The 18,633-nt window shown below is 38.2% G+C and overlaps 3 protein-coding genes across 8 annotated transcripts in view; 1 reads left to right on the forward strand and 2 right to left on the reverse strand.

Annotated features, from left to right (window-relative positions):
- Positions 1-6,989, reverse strand: part of LOC114148061 (obg-like ATPase 1) — a 57,152-nt gene extending 50,163 nt beyond the window's left edge. For 3 of the 6 annotated variants that reach the window (XM_028022974.1, XM_028022979.1, XM_028022976.1), the window contains exons 1-2: positions 6,796-6,989; positions 3,777-3,868 (exon numbers count right to left, since the gene is read on the reverse strand). In XM_028022974.1, the coding sequence (XP_027878775.1) occupies positions 3,777-3,868; positions 6,796-6,891 (188 nt within the window). In that variant the 5' untranslated portion in view covers positions 6,892-6,989. Of the gene's footprint in view, positions 1-3,776; positions 3,869-3,968; positions 4,675-6,795 lie in introns of those variants that run through there. The other 3 variants (XM_028022977.1, XM_028022975.1, XM_028022978.1) reach the window with 3 other exon arrangements.
- A 118-nt stretch (positions 6,990-7,107) lies between these two features.
- On the forward strand, positions 7,108-9,701 carry sp9 (sp9 transcription factor). Its single transcript, XM_028022981.1, has 2 exons — positions 7,108-7,264; positions 7,786-9,701. The coding sequence occupies exons 1-2, from the start codon at positions 7,244-7,246 to the stop codon at positions 9,082-9,084; spliced, it is 1,320 nt and encodes a 439-aa protein (XP_027878782.1). The 5' UTR covers positions 7,108-7,243; the 3' UTR covers positions 9,085-9,701.
- A 1,334-nt stretch (positions 9,702-11,035) lies between these two features.
- cirsr (corepressor of RBPJ and splicing regulator) lies at positions 11,036-18,627 on the reverse strand. The gene is made up of 10 exons (XM_028022980.1): positions 18,427-18,627; positions 17,695-17,789; positions 17,499-17,572; positions 17,349-17,362; positions 16,922-16,974; positions 16,797-16,845; positions 14,562-14,682; positions 13,818-13,924; positions 12,565-12,650; positions 11,036-12,262 (listed from the first exon to the last, which is right to left on the reverse strand). The coding sequence occupies exons 1-10, from the start codon at positions 18,496-18,498 to the stop codon at positions 11,554-11,556; spliced, it is 1,380 nt and encodes a 459-aa protein (XP_027878781.1). The 5' UTR covers positions 18,499-18,627; the 3' UTR covers positions 11,036-11,553.
- Positions 18,628-18,633: the final 6 nt, after the last annotated feature.

Raw genomic sequence — 18,633 nt, forward strand, 5'->3', positions numbered from 1 at the left:
AACTGACTTCTCCTTCGGGACACAAAACAGAAAGCAACTCAAAATAATCCAGTGATTTTACTTCTAAAGCTAATTAAACATTCCAGATAATCTTCAGGTAGATCGAGTGAACATGAAATGTCATGCTGTGATCACATGGGTACTTCTTTACTTTGTACAAGCTGTTTTAAATTACACAAAAATCTCACATTTAGAGCGCAAGACTTAAAACTTCATTCAACTCAAATATAATTGATGCGCATGCCTCTGTTGATAAAAAGAAAAGCAGGATATAAACCTAATTTATTTTTAGTGATAGAATTAAGGTAATCTGTGAGTGATGTGTTCATAATTATTACTTAAAATAGTCACTTAAAAAAACATAACTGGGCCAAATACTTAAAGTGAAATAATTATTAATATTTACATTAGTTATTATTCTCTTTTGTGTCCATTCATTTACCTACTTTCACATAAGAGTACACGTGAAATGTCAAAAAGATTTAATCAGGATTTAATTACGATTACAGATTCAGTGATATGAAAATTTAGGCTGATATCGACAATATCCAATATCGATATTGCTGTTATCCATGAAAAAATGACCACATTTGACATTGACATTGTTTCTCTGGTTCAGTTAAACACCTCAGAGTCCTGCACTGCATCAAACATCACATGACCAGGTGTTAGGTGAAATGTATATATATATTATCAAATATTTGTTGTTTCATTTATCCTAGTAGTGATGCTTATATGATGTTCTGTCTTATATGCCTTTATTGTTTTCTTTCCTTTCAGCATAAAGAATGTTTCTGTGTTGTTGATTTACAAGCTCCCTCAGCTCTCTGGAACAACATAGATAAACAGCAACAAGATGGAAATAGATATTGGTTACTAATATCGTCCTATTTGTCTTATTGGACCAATACTGATATGCTTTAAAAAATTACTGGTTGATAATGATGCTAATGCAGATATATCCCTAATTATTCAGATCTAAACTTTTCTATGCACTCTGATTCATTTCATTTAGTTAAACTAAACATTAAATTGAATTTGAAGTGAACATTGAAGTCAAACTATATGGCAAAGTGTGTTATCTGTGAATTTATCAGTTACTCTTATTTTGTCTATCTTATCATAATCTATCATAATCTATCTGAACTCATCCAGTGGAGTGGCTTGAGGAAGTTGGTTTTATAAGAGCTAAATAGACAGGAATGAAATTTTTCCAGTTCATGACAGATAAAGTCAGACAGTTTCCCAAGTGCAAATCATTTTAAATTACACCCAAATAACAGATGGTTTGGATCTGAACACAGTTCATTCACGAAGAGAAAGTTGGAGGGTGGACGGTTTCTACTTTGACATAAATATGTAGTGGCAGACCACAACCTCACAACTTCTACTTCTACATGAGGAAGAACTGTGGTTTTGCCAGAATGAGAAATGAAAACACTGGACAGTGCAAAGGGATCTGGTTGCAGAAGCCTTCAGAACCTTGCATGCTACCAACTTTTTCCTGCATATGAACAGACATCTGCAGGAAACTGGAGCTGTATGTAATACTTTCCACCACTGGAAACCACTATCCAAACTGGAGTTAAATAACTCCTGAAACAAACCCTTGACCTGTCAAAACTTTAATTAAAACAATCCTCATGACTTCATTAGTAAAAAAAGACTATAATAAATTAATTAGACAACAGCTTTACATTAGAACCTTTTGTTTTCTTTAAGCTTCTTTATGAGTATATTAAAATGTTTTAACCCATCAGCTGATTAGATGATGACATAAGCCCAAAGTTGTACCTGAAAAATAAAGCAACAGGGAATGTGTCTTGGTTTAATATGTCCTGACCTGCAAACACGATCTCACAGAGGGTAAACCCTGACACAGTAGCATGGGCCCCCAAATATTGGAGAAATTTTTTTTAAATAAGCAAATGTTTTACATAAAAAAAAACATTTCATTTTAAAGGTCTTTAAAGATGAGATAATTTCATACTGAGTTGTTTTCATTTGTTAGAGTTTTGTGTAGATGACCCCTTCACAACCATTTAAAAACAAAGTTATAGCTCCACCTCTGACCTTCTGCCCCATCACACTATTGCATGTCTGATTTTCCAAGTTATAGAGAGGTTATAAGCATGCACTGTAGCACACACAATCTGATCACCAGGTCAGACAAACTGTTTAATATTTGGCACATAACATAATTCTATCATATGAGCTTCACAAACTAATGCCATGCTACACTGTGCAGATGCTCTTTCTGCACTGATCCAGATTCACTCACTTCAGACTGAAACTAAAAGCCTGGTAAAATCCAGCCTCTTGTTCTACGCTTTGCTTCATAGAGAGGGTCTGGACCATCGACTATTGAGAAATGATTGCTGACTAGAGGCGTGGGCTCTGTTGAAGCTTTAAACGATCGGGTCTGATTTTACCCAATTGCTAATGTTTAGCTGTCGTATACAATGTGCCTCCTCAATGAAGCATACCGGAAATTGCATGTGATGTGAACAACCTCGCGGGGTGTAGGGTCACAACATCTTTCCCAGCAGTAAAACAACTTATACATTCCTCAATACAGAAAATCAACATCAGTCATTAGAAACTAGTCCCATGTTTATTGGTTTCCCTGGTTGAAATTCAACGGGAAAAATTTAACTCAATGACAGAAATCCCAGAAGGAGCACTGAAGGGAAATGAGGGAAATGAGAATTCTTTCTGATTAGTAATAATCAAAATTAGACACTGACAGCATGATAAAAGTTATGTATCCCTCCAGACTCAACAGAACTCAATGAATTCCACACCCCTGATCCCAATACACATGCACTCTTCAAAGAAAAATACCTTAAAAAGAGATTACTGGATTGCGCATGGAACACTGTTCCCTCCCTTTCCTCTCATTTAGACCCAGGACATGTGATAAAGTTAGCAGTTTTGAATCTAACAGAAAATTAAGAAATTCCAAGATAAATCCTGTTCATGCAACAAAACATATACTGCTCTTTATCTTTTTATATTAAACTTGGGATGGGCCTTTAATGTTGATGTGTTCATTGAATAGAAATGGTGAGAGTTCTCAGTTCTGATACATGCATGGATTAGGAAAAAAAAATCTATAAAGTTTTGTTTTCAGATCCAAGGAAAGTTTATGTTTCTGGTCAGTTGACTGGTGCACTTTTGAATCAAAGAGAAAGTATGAAACGTTTTGCTTGCTATCGTCTAATCATAGATTTTTTATAGAAAAAGATTTGCATTTTGTAGAACAACTGTAGGACCTCCGGAAAATGTCTCATGGCATTCGCGTAATCTTTTTGTAATCAAGACAAATGGCGGCAATAATCCTAACTCATAAATAATGAATTCTTGTAAACGTCAACTCTCTGCTATCTTTCTTTCCTAAAAAAAAAACATATAAAAAAAGACAGGACAAGTAGCTTGGAGCAGTTCAAGGATTCTGATAGGAATGAAAGGAAAGATAAGAGAAAGGAGAGCACATGGCTTCAGACATTTACCAGCTGTTGCAGTGTAAGACGACTGGTACGTCTTCCCCACTGAAATGAAGATCATTTTTTCAAAGTTTTGTTTGCATTGGGGCATGCATACGTTTTGGAGAAAAAACTTTTTACAAAACCTCTTCATACTTTTAAAGTTCTGCTTTTACAGTGACACACGACTTGCAACAATGTTCTGCTCTGCACATATTACTGTTTGTATGATTAAAGAAAAGAAAGAATGTAACAGCGATGTACAACGAAGGCCATTATAGCCATACTTACCCAACATTGGGCAATCCAACAATCCCTATCTTCAGAGAAGTCCCAAACCTTCCAATCAGTGGCGGTGGCTTTGGTGCATCATCTCCTTTGGCCTAACGAAGACAGAGTGGACATGTCTGCAGTCAAAGTCAGCACTTGCCATTATACATAAACGTTCTTTGAATGAAACCTTTCTTCTTTCACAAAACACACCTTTTTCGGAGCCATGTCTCTCACTCTTAAACTCTGAATTGACTTCCACAGCAGATGACACACTCAGAAAAGCACATTCATTCACAGGGTGGAGGGGGCGAGCTCAGTCCTTAAACATAACCAGCCTGACTGCAAGCGCTTCTGCTCCAACGCTGTCTGCATGCACTCAAAATAGAAACATGCAGCATGTGGAAATGTAAGTTGACACTGTAAGCTGGCGAGCTGACCTGCACCTCCATATTTAGCTGTCGATAGTATCACTGTGGGTTAATGAGCAGCCATAAAACCCACCCTGTGCAATGTATTTGGAAAAGGCCATTTAGGCCTGGTTAGAGGCTTGGCAGCATTAAAGGCAACACATTTATGTAACACAGTTATGGATCAACTTTCTGCCTTGTCGTCTTTGTCTTTTTGTAATGGGTTTTGCCTCAGTCAGATGAAATATATCCTGCTTTCATTCAATGGAGACAAATTTGCAGATCTGCCCCTGCAGGCAACCAGGCCCATACTGTTTGCCTGAGCTGAAAAAAACACAGATTTATTAATCAATCTTGAGTGGTGCCTAGGAAGAGATACTGGCATTTTTGTCAGGATGAACAATGTTGCTGATGTGTTTTCTTATTGTGGGCCTTGTGTAGTTTTCCAAATTACAGAGTGAATATGCTGGAAAACTTTCTGCAAGTTCTGTGAAAATCCTAAGGAAAATAGAAAATGAATAAAAACATTGCCTGATTGTAGACAAAACAAAATTAAAGTGTAGAAACCGTTTCTAGACAACAACAACAAAAAAGAACAAATTTCAAGGGAAAATCAACAACATACATTTTTCATTGGAGTAGATGGAGCTGTCAGACAGGAAACAGCACAGATTCACAGCGCAACATCCCTCCACACACAGTTTACCCGGACCCCCTTAGAGAGGAACAGGTGTAGCCACATGGGCGCACGAAATTACAACAATTAGTTAAACATCCTCAAATAAACTTCCTTCCACAGACGTATAAATTGAGGCGTGCGCAACCAGCGAGCCCTGGCCCAATCCAGGAGAGCTTGCCTGGGTTTAGCATGCAGAAAATGAGCTCCTAATAATCTGGATTTGAGGCAAAGTGCGTTTGCGGGGAAAAACTCAGAAATGAATAGATCTGAATTAATCATTTATCTTTTGTTGATGGATGCACCCCCACTTAGACTCGTCACAATAGATGCAGAGCGTTTTGTTCGACCAAATAAATCATTCCCATTGTTTAAGGTACATTGATCAATCTAATGGCTTGTAATGGGCTCCTAATTGCCACAGAGCAGTGCTCACGAATGCAGCGCGGTATTACAGATTCAACTCTGAGTTTTCACTCGAGTGACGAGGAAAGAGTGTGTTCAGTCTTCTAGTTCCATTAAGGGGAAAAAAAAATGTTTTTATCCTCCAAACAAATGGATTTATTTTTGAATTAATAATTAATTAAGTTGCTTATTTATTAATTAATTTATTTAATCATTGCATATAAACCAAATTAATCTGATCACAGATATCCTTAAAATAACAATTATTGTTGTAAATTATTTTAAAAGTTTCTTTTTTTTATTACTATTGTTGTATTTGATTTAATTATGTATTTCCTGAATCCAAATGAATCTAACTTTATTTCTAAAACACATCAAAATTGACCATCAGCTCTGCATGTTGCAAAAGTTGCCAGCATCCAAACAATAATTTGTCACGGTTGCAAAATAAAACGATTTAATTTCTTTCTTGGCAGCGTTCACTTCCTGATGAGGACGATTTTTATTCACCCCCTCCAAAGGTGCATGGGAGGCTCTGGAGCAGGAGAAAAGGAAGAGCATTTGAACAAATTGCGCCTGTGTTTGCTGGCAGCATTCACACCACATAATAGAGCATTATCTGCCCGTTTTTGAATACGGTGATTCACATCCTTTGGTCAAGCTGGGTTTTTTTTTTTCTTCGCTGGAAAATTGCTATAACTTAAAAAAAAAAAAATGAAAAAAAGACGAATCGCATCAGAGCAGGTCACTTTTACATTGTGTCATTATCTCCGAGCGCTTTAACAAGCTTCTAAATGCGTGCTTGTTGACGAGTCAATTGCAAGCATCTATAGTTTGAAAAAAATATTAAAAAAAAATAAAAATAACACGGCGTCCTCTTCGTTGTGCTCGTTTAATTGGATGTGCAATTAGGCTGGAAATGCATGTTAAGTGCATGCAGTGCGTGGCCCTTTTGCAGGATGCAGAATTTAAATTCCTGCTTTTGAAGAATTCTGCAACAGGCGCTGATAAGACATGCTGTCGTTGTTAATTAACCTCTCACCTGCACTCCCCGACAAGTGCGCAGGAGGAAACGCGTGCACCAAAGCAAAAAAAAAAAAAAAAAAAAAAAAAGATCAACACGTATGCAACCTGGAAGGTAATAAAAAAAAATATGTAAAGTTAATCCATTAAGATGTGTGTCTCCAAATCTGATTTGGATTGACATGCGGTTTTACGCCTTCCGCTCTCGCGGGAGCGCTCAGCTTCAGGCCCACTCCAAACTTCATCCACCCCCCCACCCCACTTATAAATTCTTCAACTACGACTTATCAAATTAATAGAATAAATAATATCCTCTGAGAGCAGCTGATTTTTCCCCCAACCAGCGGCATGGCATGCATGACACATATCACTGGCAGCAATCAGCCTGTTTGCATAAAGTAATCTCCAAGTTAAACCAAAACCAATTTTAAATGCTGTATTGCTCATAATCTGAATATCGAAAATAAGGATGGAAGCTCAGAGCAGTGCCGCCAAATGCTTTAAATAAAATGAGCGAAACGCTTACCTCCTGGAGATCTGAGGCGCGAACTATTCTGCCATCAAAAAGAGAGGGAACATTGCGCCCTTCGCGTGAGAATGCGTAAAAATAAACTGCGTGCATTTAAAAAAAAAAATTAGATCAAATCGCGCCTTTGGGTGACAGTCGGAGGCAAGAGGCTGCACGGCACATGATTGACGGCGGGGTTTTTGGTGTTTCTCTCTGCGGTCGTGCTTCTCATTGGCTGACAACGAACCCCCGACCAAGGATGCGGCCACGAGATTGGCTGCGCGTCCTCTCCAGCTGTACTTCAAAGAACACGCTCGCTACAACTAGGTAGTGTCGGGGTAGCAGCGAGCCAAGAGAGAGAAACAAACCCGTGTGACCCGAGTCACAACGCGGTGAAATCTCAATCACATTGGAGTCATACAGCCTCGACACCGCGGACATTCTCGGCGCTGCACAGAGCCCGGATATGGCTACGTCTATACTGGGGGTGAGTCTGACTTCAGTCGCCTAAAAAAGTTATTTTCCTTCGCAAAAGCTGAGAAACTTTGTTGTTGTTGGTTTCTTCTTCTTTTTCTTTTTCGTGCATGTTTGCGTTTGTTGTCATTTGTAAATATTTTTTTGCTTGGTTTCAGTTTTTTTTGTAGAGAATCACAAATTAAAAGTTTGTAAATGAAGAAAAGTGTTCACATTGTAGCACTTTAAAACACACTTGGACAGATTGCAGATATATCAACCTTTTATTTGACCATTTTCTGCAGGTTCTTATAATGAAAGTTTCTCAACCATCAGTATGAAAAGTGTGCGGCGGTTTTGATATTTTACTTGTGTTTAGAAAACGTATTAAAACTGCTCTGTGCTCAGATGACTGGAACATATATTTCTGTGTCAATAAATTATCAGTGGCATGTCTTATAAATATAATTACTTCATAAATACTCCATATTTAACTTCTCACAGTATTTGCTGCTGCTTGTTTTTAAAGAGAAACTTTGCTCTGTGTGCCCTCAGGAAGAGCCACGGTTTGGAACTACACCCCTAGCAATGCTGGCTGCAACCTGCAACAAAATCGGCAACACCAGTCCTCTGACAACTTTGCCAGACTCCAGTGCTTTTTCCAAAGGCGGATTTCACCCTTGGAAAAGATCCTCCTCCAGCTGCAACCTGGGCTCCAGCCTTCCCGGTTTCACGGTGGCGACGAGCCGAACCTCAACTGGACTGACGCCGACCAGCGGCGCGGGCAACAGCGCCTTCTGCTTAGCCTCCACCTCGCCGACTTCCTCCGCGTTTTCCACCGAATACAGCGGTCTGTTCTCCAACTCTGCCGGCGTCACGACGCAGGACTCCGGCCAGTCCGCCTTCATCTCCAAAGTGCACACGTCGGCGGAGACTCTGTACCCGCGGGTGGGGATGGCGCACCCATACGAGTCGTGGTACAAGTCCGGCTTCCACTCCACCATCTCTGGCGACGTCGCCAACGGCGCATCCTCGTGGTGGGACGTCCATAGCAACCCCGGGTCGTGGCTGGACGTGCAGAACCCCGCCGGCACACTCCAGACCTCGCTGCACTCCGGGACGCCCCAGGCCATCCACTCACAGCTCAGCGGCTACAACCCGGACTTCTCCTCGCTGACGCACTCGGCGTTCAGCTCCACCGGGATCAGCCCGTCCGCGTCTCACCTGCTGTCCACCAGTCAGCACCTGTTAACGCAGGACGGCTTCAAGACAGTCATTCCCACTTACACGGACGCTTCCGCCGCCAACGCCATGATTTCAGGCGGCACTTCAGGAATAAGTAGCTCATCCCGGTCCTCCAGGCGGTACTCCGGCAGAGCGACGTGTGACTGTCCGAACTGCCAGGAGGCCGAGCGGCTGGGGCCCGCGGGGGCCAGCCTACGGAGGAAGGGACTGCACAGCTGCCACATCCCGGGCTGCGGTAAAGTCTATGGGAAAACATCCCACCTGAAGGCGCACTTGAGGTGGCACACCGGCGAGCGGCCTTTTGTGTGCAACTGGCTTTTCTGCGGCAAAAGGTTCACTCGGTCCGACGAGCTTCAGAGACACCTGCGCACCCACACCGGCGAAAAAAGGTTCGCCTGTCCGGTGTGCAACAAGCGCTTCATGCGCAGTGACCATTTGAGCAAGCACATCAAAACGCACACGGCGGGCGGAGGGGGCAAAAAGGGCAGCGACAGTGACACCGACACCAGTAACCTGGAGACCCCGAGGTCCGAATCCCCAGAACTTATTTTAGAGGGGGTGAACCCCAGAATTACAGTTAAGGATCCGTCTCCTCATGACGAACCGTGAGGTTTAATTCTCCAAAACAAACAACAGACAGCAGCTTATTAAACAAACTGCACAATGAAAACGGGTCCAATTTTACAGACTTAAAAAAAAAAGAGGGGGGGGGAGGGGGGGGGAAATATTTCCAAAAGCAACTGCAAAATTTTAAAAATATATATATTCTTCTCTGGCGTGATGAGTATGTCATTCGTAAATTCATCCTAAAGAAAACTTTAATTTACTGTAGGAATATTTGGGAGGGGGGAAAAAATGAAAAGGATGTTGAGAAAATGCTGCGCCAAACCCTGTTGAACTTTGCTTGGACAGTGTTGTATATTGACGACTTAAAAAAAAAAAAAAAAGGAAACAAACAAACAAAAAAAAAATCAAGTGTGTTATTTTTTATGTAAATGTTATAGACTCTGATTGTTTTCTTCGTGTTGGTATCCTGAAAATCAGGGAGTTTTGCTTTTCGACGCACTTTTGTGGATATGTATGTAACACAGCTTTTCAAAACTTCTGTTTATCATTTTTTTTTTATTTCTTTGCTAAAAAAATAATTATCTATATATAAATGTTTACCTGTATAAAGTCACACGTATAAAACCTTCATTTATCGTAATTAAAACATGTTTAAAACATGCCGTGTGATGTAGAGTTTATATTTATTTGTCAGGACTTAATGTAGAAGAAAAAATGTTATATATATATATATATTTTTTTTTTAAATTTAACCCCTAAAATACTTTTTGCTTCCATGGTTTCCCCTATGGAATAAATTAATGTTTAATCCCCCGGAAAAGACATTTCATGCCCAAATGAAAATCTTGTTAAATGGTATTAATTATGACTTGGAGCACGTCGCAGCCCCATGTGTCTTGTATTTGCGGTTAGGGGATTCGTGTCTTATCAAATATCTAATTAATCTCCGAGACATCTATTGTTCACATTCACTTTATCGGGGGCTCCGCTGACAAAAGTCCCCGGATTTTTATTCTAATTGTCCAAATTAACTGCTTTAATTTGCATAGCAAATATTACTAAAACATTATGGACATCTTTTTTTTTTTTTTTTTTTCGCAGGAAAACATGGATATAACGGGAAGAGCGTTATTTCTTTTACTGGCGAGGGAAAGAAGGGGGCAAAAAGTCAAATGCAAATGTTGAATTTTAAATGCTTCCTGCGCGCCGCAGTCAAATGGTCCCTGTGTGTTATTTGAATATCAGTGGCCCCGCACTGAAAAGGTTCAAGGATGCTCTCTGACTTCTTTGTGCTTACTCAGTGCAGCGTCCGACTCCCAAAGAAAAAGAGAGAGAGGGAGAGAGACGGGGAATAATTACAGCATGAATCCAGGACTGGGAATACATCATGGAAGAGCATCTCACCCAGACAAGCCTCCATTTTTACCCCCCATAAGTAGGATGTTAAATTGAGCAGAAGGCAATAGGGAGGGAAATTATTTTCATTTCCTTTTGTGCAACTGCGTTTTTTTTTAAAAGGAAGCGGCCAGATTGTAAAACTATGACATTAGGCATTCAATTTGTTCTTAGCAAAAAATACATTAAAAAACAAAAGAAAAAACACAAAAGAAAACTGTATGATTTTGTTGATTCAATTGGCCGACTTAGCAAAATATCAAAATTATTTTACAATTGGCACAAAAACATTTTTTTTGTTAATAGCTCGATTATTTAACATATTTAAAAAATGGAGCAAAAAAATAAAATAATGCACACAGTGTCTGTATAAAATTACTTTGTGACCTGCAGAAAATATATAAAACCAGCGGTTTTCTTAATGTATTTTTTTAATGCTAAATTTGACTTTTGGTTTGAGAGGAAAAATAATTGGTCCATTTAATTTTAAACAAACAAAGAAGCGTCACATGGATTAATTTCACCTCTATTCAGTAGCTAAAGAAAGACTTTTTAATATATATAAAAAAATGGTTTTACATTAAATAATATTGCATTGTTTTGCTATTTTTATCAAATTGTTTTATTAATCTTTTCCGTGTATATACATACACACACACACATCTTTGTACACAAATAAGAGAACAATAAGAATCATTCCACATTAAATGTATAGTATTTATTTGAAAGGAATTAATAGGCTTCTATACTGCATTGTGGAGTAAAAGAGAAAAAAAACTATCACAGAAAGTTGTTTTCATGAAGACTGTTGATAAAAATTCAATTAAATTCTACGAACAAAGTTGTTTCCAATGATAAATAGTTTATACATCTCTAATAAAATCACGGCTGAGAGCGCACCGAGGCGCTTGTTGAAATTTTCTGTTCACTGCTTCCCCCTAGTGGAGATAAACTAGACTAACACACAGCTTGTGCACAACAAATTACAACCAAGATCCTACAGGATTTCCAAATCTTATCAATCATGTAAAACAACACAAAAACTAAAACAAAAACATGCTTGCACTTTCTTGCATTAAAAGTATGAAGAGAAAATTTTAGATAAAAAAAAAAAAGTTAATATTTTCTTTTTATCCTCTCCCTGCTTCTCTCCCTCCTATCCTTACTCCTGCTCCTAGTTCTTCCTCGAACTTCTCTTTCTTCTCTCCTCTCTCTGCTTCTGCTCCTCCTATCAGCTGTTCTGCCTTTGTTTCCGTCTGTGCATCTTTTGCTCCTCTCACCGTCTCCACTGTGACGTCTGTCTTTATCCCGGTCCTCCCTGCCTCTCTCTCGGCTTCTACTTCTGTCCAATCCAGCCGTAGAGCTGCTGACTTCCTGCCTGGCCCTGCTGTTGTGCCTCCTTCTCTCTTGACCTCCCTCCAGCTTGATCTTGTTCTCTGGGCTGCGATTGCGACTCCTGCTCCTTCCCCTTTCTGTCCTTCTTTGTCTATAATCTCCAGAGTCCTCTTTAGCCCTCCTCTGTCCAGCATGGGGGCTCTGTGACCTGCTTCTGTGAGAGGAGGCCTTTCTTTGACTCTTGACTCTTCGCTCGCTCTCTGAGCTGTTATCCCGACGGGAATCTTCTCTCTTGTTCTTCTTCTTCTTTTGGCCCTTGGACTTGCCGTGGTCGTCTGAATCGGAGTCGCTGTCACTGCTGCTGCTGTTGGAGGAGTCGCTTGAGCTGTCGCTGCTATCCTGCTTTTTCTTGTGCTTTCTTTTGCTTTTCTTCTTTTGTTTTTTGCTCTTCTTCTTCTTGGCCTTCTTTTTTTCCAACCGGTCAAGTTTTCTGTAAAATGCAGGGGGGAAAAACCCCAAAGAACACTCATTTTAAATTTTCTACTTTTAATGAATAACAGCAACATTTTCCTAAATGTTTACAGTAGATGAAAAACACAATAAAGTCAGAATCTATTTACAAAAAAAACAATAAGATTTTATTACACAAACTTATTAATGATTGGATTTTTTGTGATGCAAAAACGTGATTGGGTATTTTATCAATATGAGAGTTTCTGATATACTTTCTCAAATATCTTTAAAATGAAGAGGTTAACAAAAAAAAAAAGAAAATGTTGAATTGGTTGTTACCTGAGCAGTTTCTGTTTCTGCTTGGTCGTTAATGATTTCAGAAACTCCACCTCTGGATCATCTTCTTCGTCACTGGCAACATATTCCTTATGAAGCATAAACATTGAAATTATTGCCGCAGTGAGAATATTAGTTTGCACATTCAGATGTATATAAAATGTTCTGTAGGGACTAAATTAATTTTTTTTAAAATAGATATTTTAGCAGTTTTATTTGAGACTAATAACCAACAAGTGAAGGCATCATCAGATCTTGCACTTTATGATAAAACCACAAACCTTCATGCATTTGTAGGTATTTTAAATGTTAGAGCAACACACGCTAAGTGAACAATTGTTAAGTTGAGAAAAAAATGTCCAGATATCTTCCTACTGGGTGTATATATAGAAAGACTGCTCTCCATATGGTTTGTGGCAATGCAGAGACAGTATCACTTATGGTTTTATTTTATTTTAATAATGAATGTTTTCTGGTCTCTAAGAGGCACCCAGTTCCCCACCTGAGCTGTGGATCCACGCAGCTCCTCCAGTGTTAGCATCAACTTCTAGACTGCCTCTTTGATTAACACTGTTTTCACTCGGCCAATCAGTTCAGGATGACCAGTCGATACGGTTTCAAATGACAACTGAGCAGTACTCTGTAATTGTTTTAGACCAAAACTACGCTTTGAACTTCTTCACATCTTCCTCCCTGACCCGTCTGCTGTGTTCCTTGGTTTTCATAATGCCGTTTGTTCACTAATGTTCTCTAACACACCTCAGGGCTTCACAGAACAGCTGAGCAGGTCACTATCTTTAGGGTGTGTTATACAGCTATACAGCTCTGGAAAAAAAATTAAGAGACCACTGTACTGAACCCCATTGAAAATCTCATGGTTATTTCTCCAAATATTGATTTCCAAACTCTTCCTGAGTTAAAACATTAGTATTGTTGTTTCTAAATGAATGCAAAATTGTTCTATTTCTGCATTATTTGAGGTCTGAAAGCACTACATCGTTTTTTTGTTATTTTGGCTATTTCTCATTTTCTGCAAACAAGTACAGAATTTTTGCTTGGAATTTTAGAGACATGTTGTCAGTAGTTCATAGAATAAAAGAACAATGTTAATTTTGCTCAAACATATACCTATAAAAAGCAAAATCAGAGAAACTGATCATTTTGCAGTGGTCTCTTAATTTCTTTTTCCAGAGCTGTATATATGTGTGTGTTTGTATATTGTCTTGTGCTCACCAAGATGACAGTGAGACAATTACCTGTGCTGGATCACAAACAGTAGAACTCCTATCAAGGACACATTTCTTCAGGGCAAAGCCACTGTTCCGCATCTCAGCCATTAACTCGGAGGGGTGCATCGACGGGCCTGTTGGCACAAATCACAGCCTCAGAGTCGCATTGATGTGGGAACGCATACAGTCCGCTATCTCCACAGTGGGAATTTCAGAGGCGGCTTTGTTAACAAAATGGGACATCAAATCAACTCACTCCACTTCCGGCTGAGCAAATCATACAATATCATTCTCTGCCAAAGCAGCAGTTAAGGGAATCAGAATACACAATAATTACATTTTTTTCTCCTGGCACAGGAGGGGGACCATTATGGCACTCCACCATCAGCCCCACTGACTGGACTCTCCCAGGGTAAACATTATTACTTTACAACTCAATTCGCTGATTGCAGAACTCAGAATCAGCTCAAGGCAGGGAAGCTGGAGCTGAAGCTGAGGAGGAAAGTGCAGCAAGAAGCCAGACAGATAAAAGCTCCTGCAGAATGAAAGAGCTAGGGCCATGTGCAGGCGTCTCAATCTCACCAACACAAGGCATGCTGCAGAAATATGTTAGAAGAAATTATGTTTCATCATTCATAACTCACCTGTACGGCAACATAAACTCAAACCTACCAACCTATACTTGTTTGATGTCCAAATAAAGCTTGCACTGGGCAGAATTATGACAAAAATGACAACAATATTGTAGAAGGACATTTAAAACTGCATTACCTGCTGTTTCATCTGTGGCCACTGAGCTAGCGTTGATCCCTGACAGTCCGAACAGCGGGCACTCTCTGTCCGTGTTCACATGGCCCCACTTGTGACACTTGATGCATCTCACGTTGCGCACCTTGAGAAACAGAGCAATCCTATTTAGTTTATTTACATAGCAACAAACATCATTTCAATACCCTTTACAAGACAAACATTTGCAACTTATATGAAAAATGTCTAAATTTGAATCAAAATACAGACAAATCTTACAGCTAGAATTATGTACATACAATTAGTTTCTAATTTTAGCACAAAAATAAATTGTTGAAGTTTAATATAGCTATCTGAATACTTAAGATTTAGGTAATGTACTCTAAAAACAAGAACAAGCTCAACAGTTGTTTCAAATCATGCTCTTAAAACCAGAGGGTTTGTTGAAATTACTTAACTCTCTCCAATAAGACAAGCAGAGATGCACAACCAGGCTTTCCCAGTCCAATACTGATTCCCAGATTTCAGCTTTAACTGATTTTATTTTTTTTTGTGGGACTATAAAATACTGAACAAGAAAAACATGCTGCAGGTTCCCTAATGATGTGTAGTATCTTTTAATCCAACTCACAATGAAAGAATTTGTGAACTTATGCATTGAAGCACAAGTCCATGATATTTACTAAAGTCAGAAAATGCATGAAACTAAGCATTGTTTTTCGACTGGGGAGAGTTCTGAGGCATTTAATGTTTTGTTTTTGTGTATTAGACATGTTCACCATGGATCAGAAGCAGTCAATGGAAAACTGGCTAAATCCAATCTCTGCCCTGTTAACCGGTGCATCACCAAAAAAAACAAATTTGCTCTCAGCGTTTTTCCAACACTCTGTGTCACCAGGGTAACCTTATAAAAGGAAATGTTGCATTTAAATGCTCAATCAAACTCAAATGTAAATGGACAAAAGAAAAGAAAGACCAAATTCAATGTTTACAGTGGTTTCCTTAGAATACATTCTAAGGATGTTTCCATGACTTTGAGGAAAACACTGATTATGTGTATGTGTCGTAACCTGTCCAGTGTTGGTACTAAACTTAATGATTTTTTTTTTCCTGGAAAAATATAAGTTAAGTGTTGGGTAAATTGTATTATTAGTATTATCAAATAAGCAAAGTGCTGTGGTGAAAAGCCTGGTTTTACATGTATAAATAAAACTGGATTAGCCGATATCTAGTTATACTAAAAGGCTGTAAAAATAAATTGCCGTTTCAGCATTCTTGGAACTTCATTCCTTTTAGCTTGAATATTTATTCTCCACTCTCTAATTCTACTGAACTTCTAGACTTCATTACCTTCAGGTCTTTCTTGGCTTTAGTTCTGACAGGAATTTTCTCCTCTTCTATAGATATATTTATATATAGTTTCTCAACTTTAGAACAGTTGCGTCTTTGTGCTGTTACGTTTATTTCAGTGACGATCAAATCAATCTGGCAACATTTTAAAGCTCCAGAGTTCTCCATGTTTGCCTTGGACTATCGATGTAAAACAAAATACTCAAAAATAAAATATCCAAACTGAAAACTTCTACTTTTTTATCTGTACATTGATAACAAAACACAATATTCAGTTGAGTTTAGTAGAAATTAGATATAGGTTTTTGTTGTCTGCTAATGGTGTAATCCTTTAATTTTCTACTAGGCAGTTTTTACTTGTATAGACAAAACTTTTCTCTCTATCAAGGAAGCTGAGGTACATTTTTTTCTTTTAAAGTCAAGGTTTGTTACTTTTAACTGCTGAATACTATAAAGTGGTTTTGCATGTTGCTTGTGCAAGTGGAAATCATGTGTCAGTGCATCCATGCTAGTTAAAGAAGGAACTTATTATCTGGATTTTCATGTGTGATTTTAATGGCATTTCTTATTTAATGGAAAAAAAAACACAATTGCGAAATTGTGCGTTTTCAACATTATCAAAATATCAAATACGTTTTGCGCACATTTCTAATGGAAATGCAGCTGGTATGACTTCAGTTTAAGCTCTCCGTGAGTCTAATGTGTAAACATTTCTAACATCATTGTCGGGAGACAGCGATGTAAACACAGTGAGACAGTGATGCAAGGCCTTGGACTTTTAGTGTACACATGTTTAGGTGGGCTGTGTTTGGCAAACCTCTGTTGTGACATAATCGGTTCGCCGATGACAGAAGTTTTTAGTTAATTCTGACATGAGAAAATCTGCTTAAAATAAAAGTCATCTCTTACCTGGATACCAAATGGCTGATCTCTAATATTCATGTCATCTTTCGCATACCTACGAGAAAAAAATAAGACAAGATGAAAACAACAGATTGAAATTCTGACTACAAACATTACAAACCACCACTTACTTCTCTCGAGGAGCCAGCTTCTGCCATTCAAATTTGCACTCTTCTTCTCCTTCCTAGGAAGCAAACTCTTTCAGTATTAATTTGTCTTCAGTAGTTGCTACTACTCAGATGATTTTATAACCTAATCTATAAAATAACATTTTAATCTGCAAGACATTTGAATTTTCTAAAACTGCAAAGAAGACAATTATAATTCCAGAGGACATGGGATAAAGCAATTTTAGCACATGGCTCGTTTTAAGCTACATCCTGTTCAAAAATGTGACACCATGTTTATAATACTTGTTTGTAAGTCATAAGAACATTGAGATAAGAGATGTATCAAAACATGGGTATTTACTAAAATACAAAAACAATGATTTACTTTCTTTTTGAGAAACATATAAAGTTGAAGCCTTAATTTTGAATTAAATTGTATTTAATTTACCTCTTTCTTTTCCTCTTCAGGTCAGAAGCACATTTTGGAGAATTAAAGAAAGAAAAACAAATATTAAACCCTCCAAGTTTTCACCTTAACAAGAAGTTGAAATGCAGTGATAATATTTTGAAGATCTGCTCTGAGCAAGAGATAATTTACCTTTGGATGCTCCAGGAGGCGCTTCGTACATAAAATTGAGTCCATTTTTAACACGATCATCTCCCATCAACAGCCTGCAGGTTAAAAGAAATTTTTTTTTTATTTCACTTCTTTTTAAAACTTATAATTAAGGTGCACACTGTATGAAGTTGGAGGAGTCCTTAAGAAAGATTTGTTTCAAAAGGCCAACACTAACCTGTTATTGTATGTGTCCTGTTCTTTCAAATATGCCTGCATAAGGTCTTCCTGCTTCCTCTTCTCGAATGTCAGTTTCTGTTCGGCAATCCATACCTACGAGAAAAAAAGACAAGAGTAATCATAGCAGATTAAAAACTCAAAAACATAAATTACTCTCAAGACCAAAATAGTGCTAAAAATATTGAAGATGCACTCATCAGTAATCTGTTATTACAATTACTACGTTTTAAGAAGAAAATAAACAAGTTCATGGCATTAAGAAAAGCATTTAAAGCATGAAATGTGTTTTGTTGGTACTGATATTTGTTATTTATTAAATGTGTAAAGTCTTTAAAGAATAGATTTTTCATATTCCAGAAAGTGTACATTTGGACATTTTTTAAAAAAATATCTAAATGTTCAACTGAAGGTATTAAACTTAAATAGATAACATCTTTATATCATTTAGGGTTGAACAATTTTCACTTTAATAGAACAAACTGCTATTATGATGCAAATCACTTAAAATTGACTCGTCAGTTAAAACATTCAATTTAATCTGCTAAACCAGTCCTAAAACCAAGACCACAATAAACACACCTCAACAGCTGACGTGTATTTCCTGATATTTTGTGATTAGTGAAATGTTGGCTTTTGTTTCTGATCGTAAGTAGCACGTCTACAGCTAAATAGCTAAGCTAACGCTCTTTAGCCTCAACTGTGCTAACGTTTACGGCGAATAAACTCTTACCTTTTTAATATTCGATTTCGAAGCAGGATGAAAATCCTTTTTACACATAAAATTAGCAAACGACTTCCCCATGGCGGCTGTTAAGCACTTTCAAGAGACAGTAAGTTGTTGCGTTACGTTGAGCTAAAGTAGCCACTAGTAGCTTAGCTTCACTTCGCTTGTAAATAAAACCCAATGAGAGAGATGAAGTTGGTTTCATGTTGATAT

The sequence above is a fragment of the Xiphophorus couchianus genome, chromosome 7 (assembly GCF_001444195.1).
Source record: "Xiphophorus couchianus chromosome 7, X_couchianus-1.0, whole genome shotgun sequence".
NCBI classification, from domain to species: domain Eukaryota; kingdom Metazoa; phylum Chordata; class Actinopteri; order Cyprinodontiformes; family Poeciliidae; genus Xiphophorus; species Xiphophorus couchianus.

Bases quoted from the DNA above. Each gene is read 5' to 3' on its own strand.
- cirsr (XM_028022980.1), bottom strand. From the start codon at position 18,498: ATGGGGAAGTCGTTTGCTAATTTTATGTGTAAAAAGGATTTTCATCCT. The intron at 16,846-16,921 runs GTAAGTGGTGGT...TTTTTCTCGTAG, and splicing joins AAGCTGGCTCCTCGAGAGAA to GTATGCGAAAGATGACATGA. The intron at 12,651-13,817 runs GTAATTGTCTCA...ATGCTTCATAAG, and splicing joins CTGTTTGTGATCCAGCACAG to GAATATGTTGCCAGTGACGA.
- sp9 (XM_028022981.1), top strand. From the start codon at position 7,244: ATGGCTACGTCTATACTGGGG. The intron at 7,265-7,785 runs GTGAGTCTGACT...GTGTGCCCTCAG, and splicing joins TGGCTACGTCTATACTGGGG to GAAGAGCCACGGTTTGGAAC.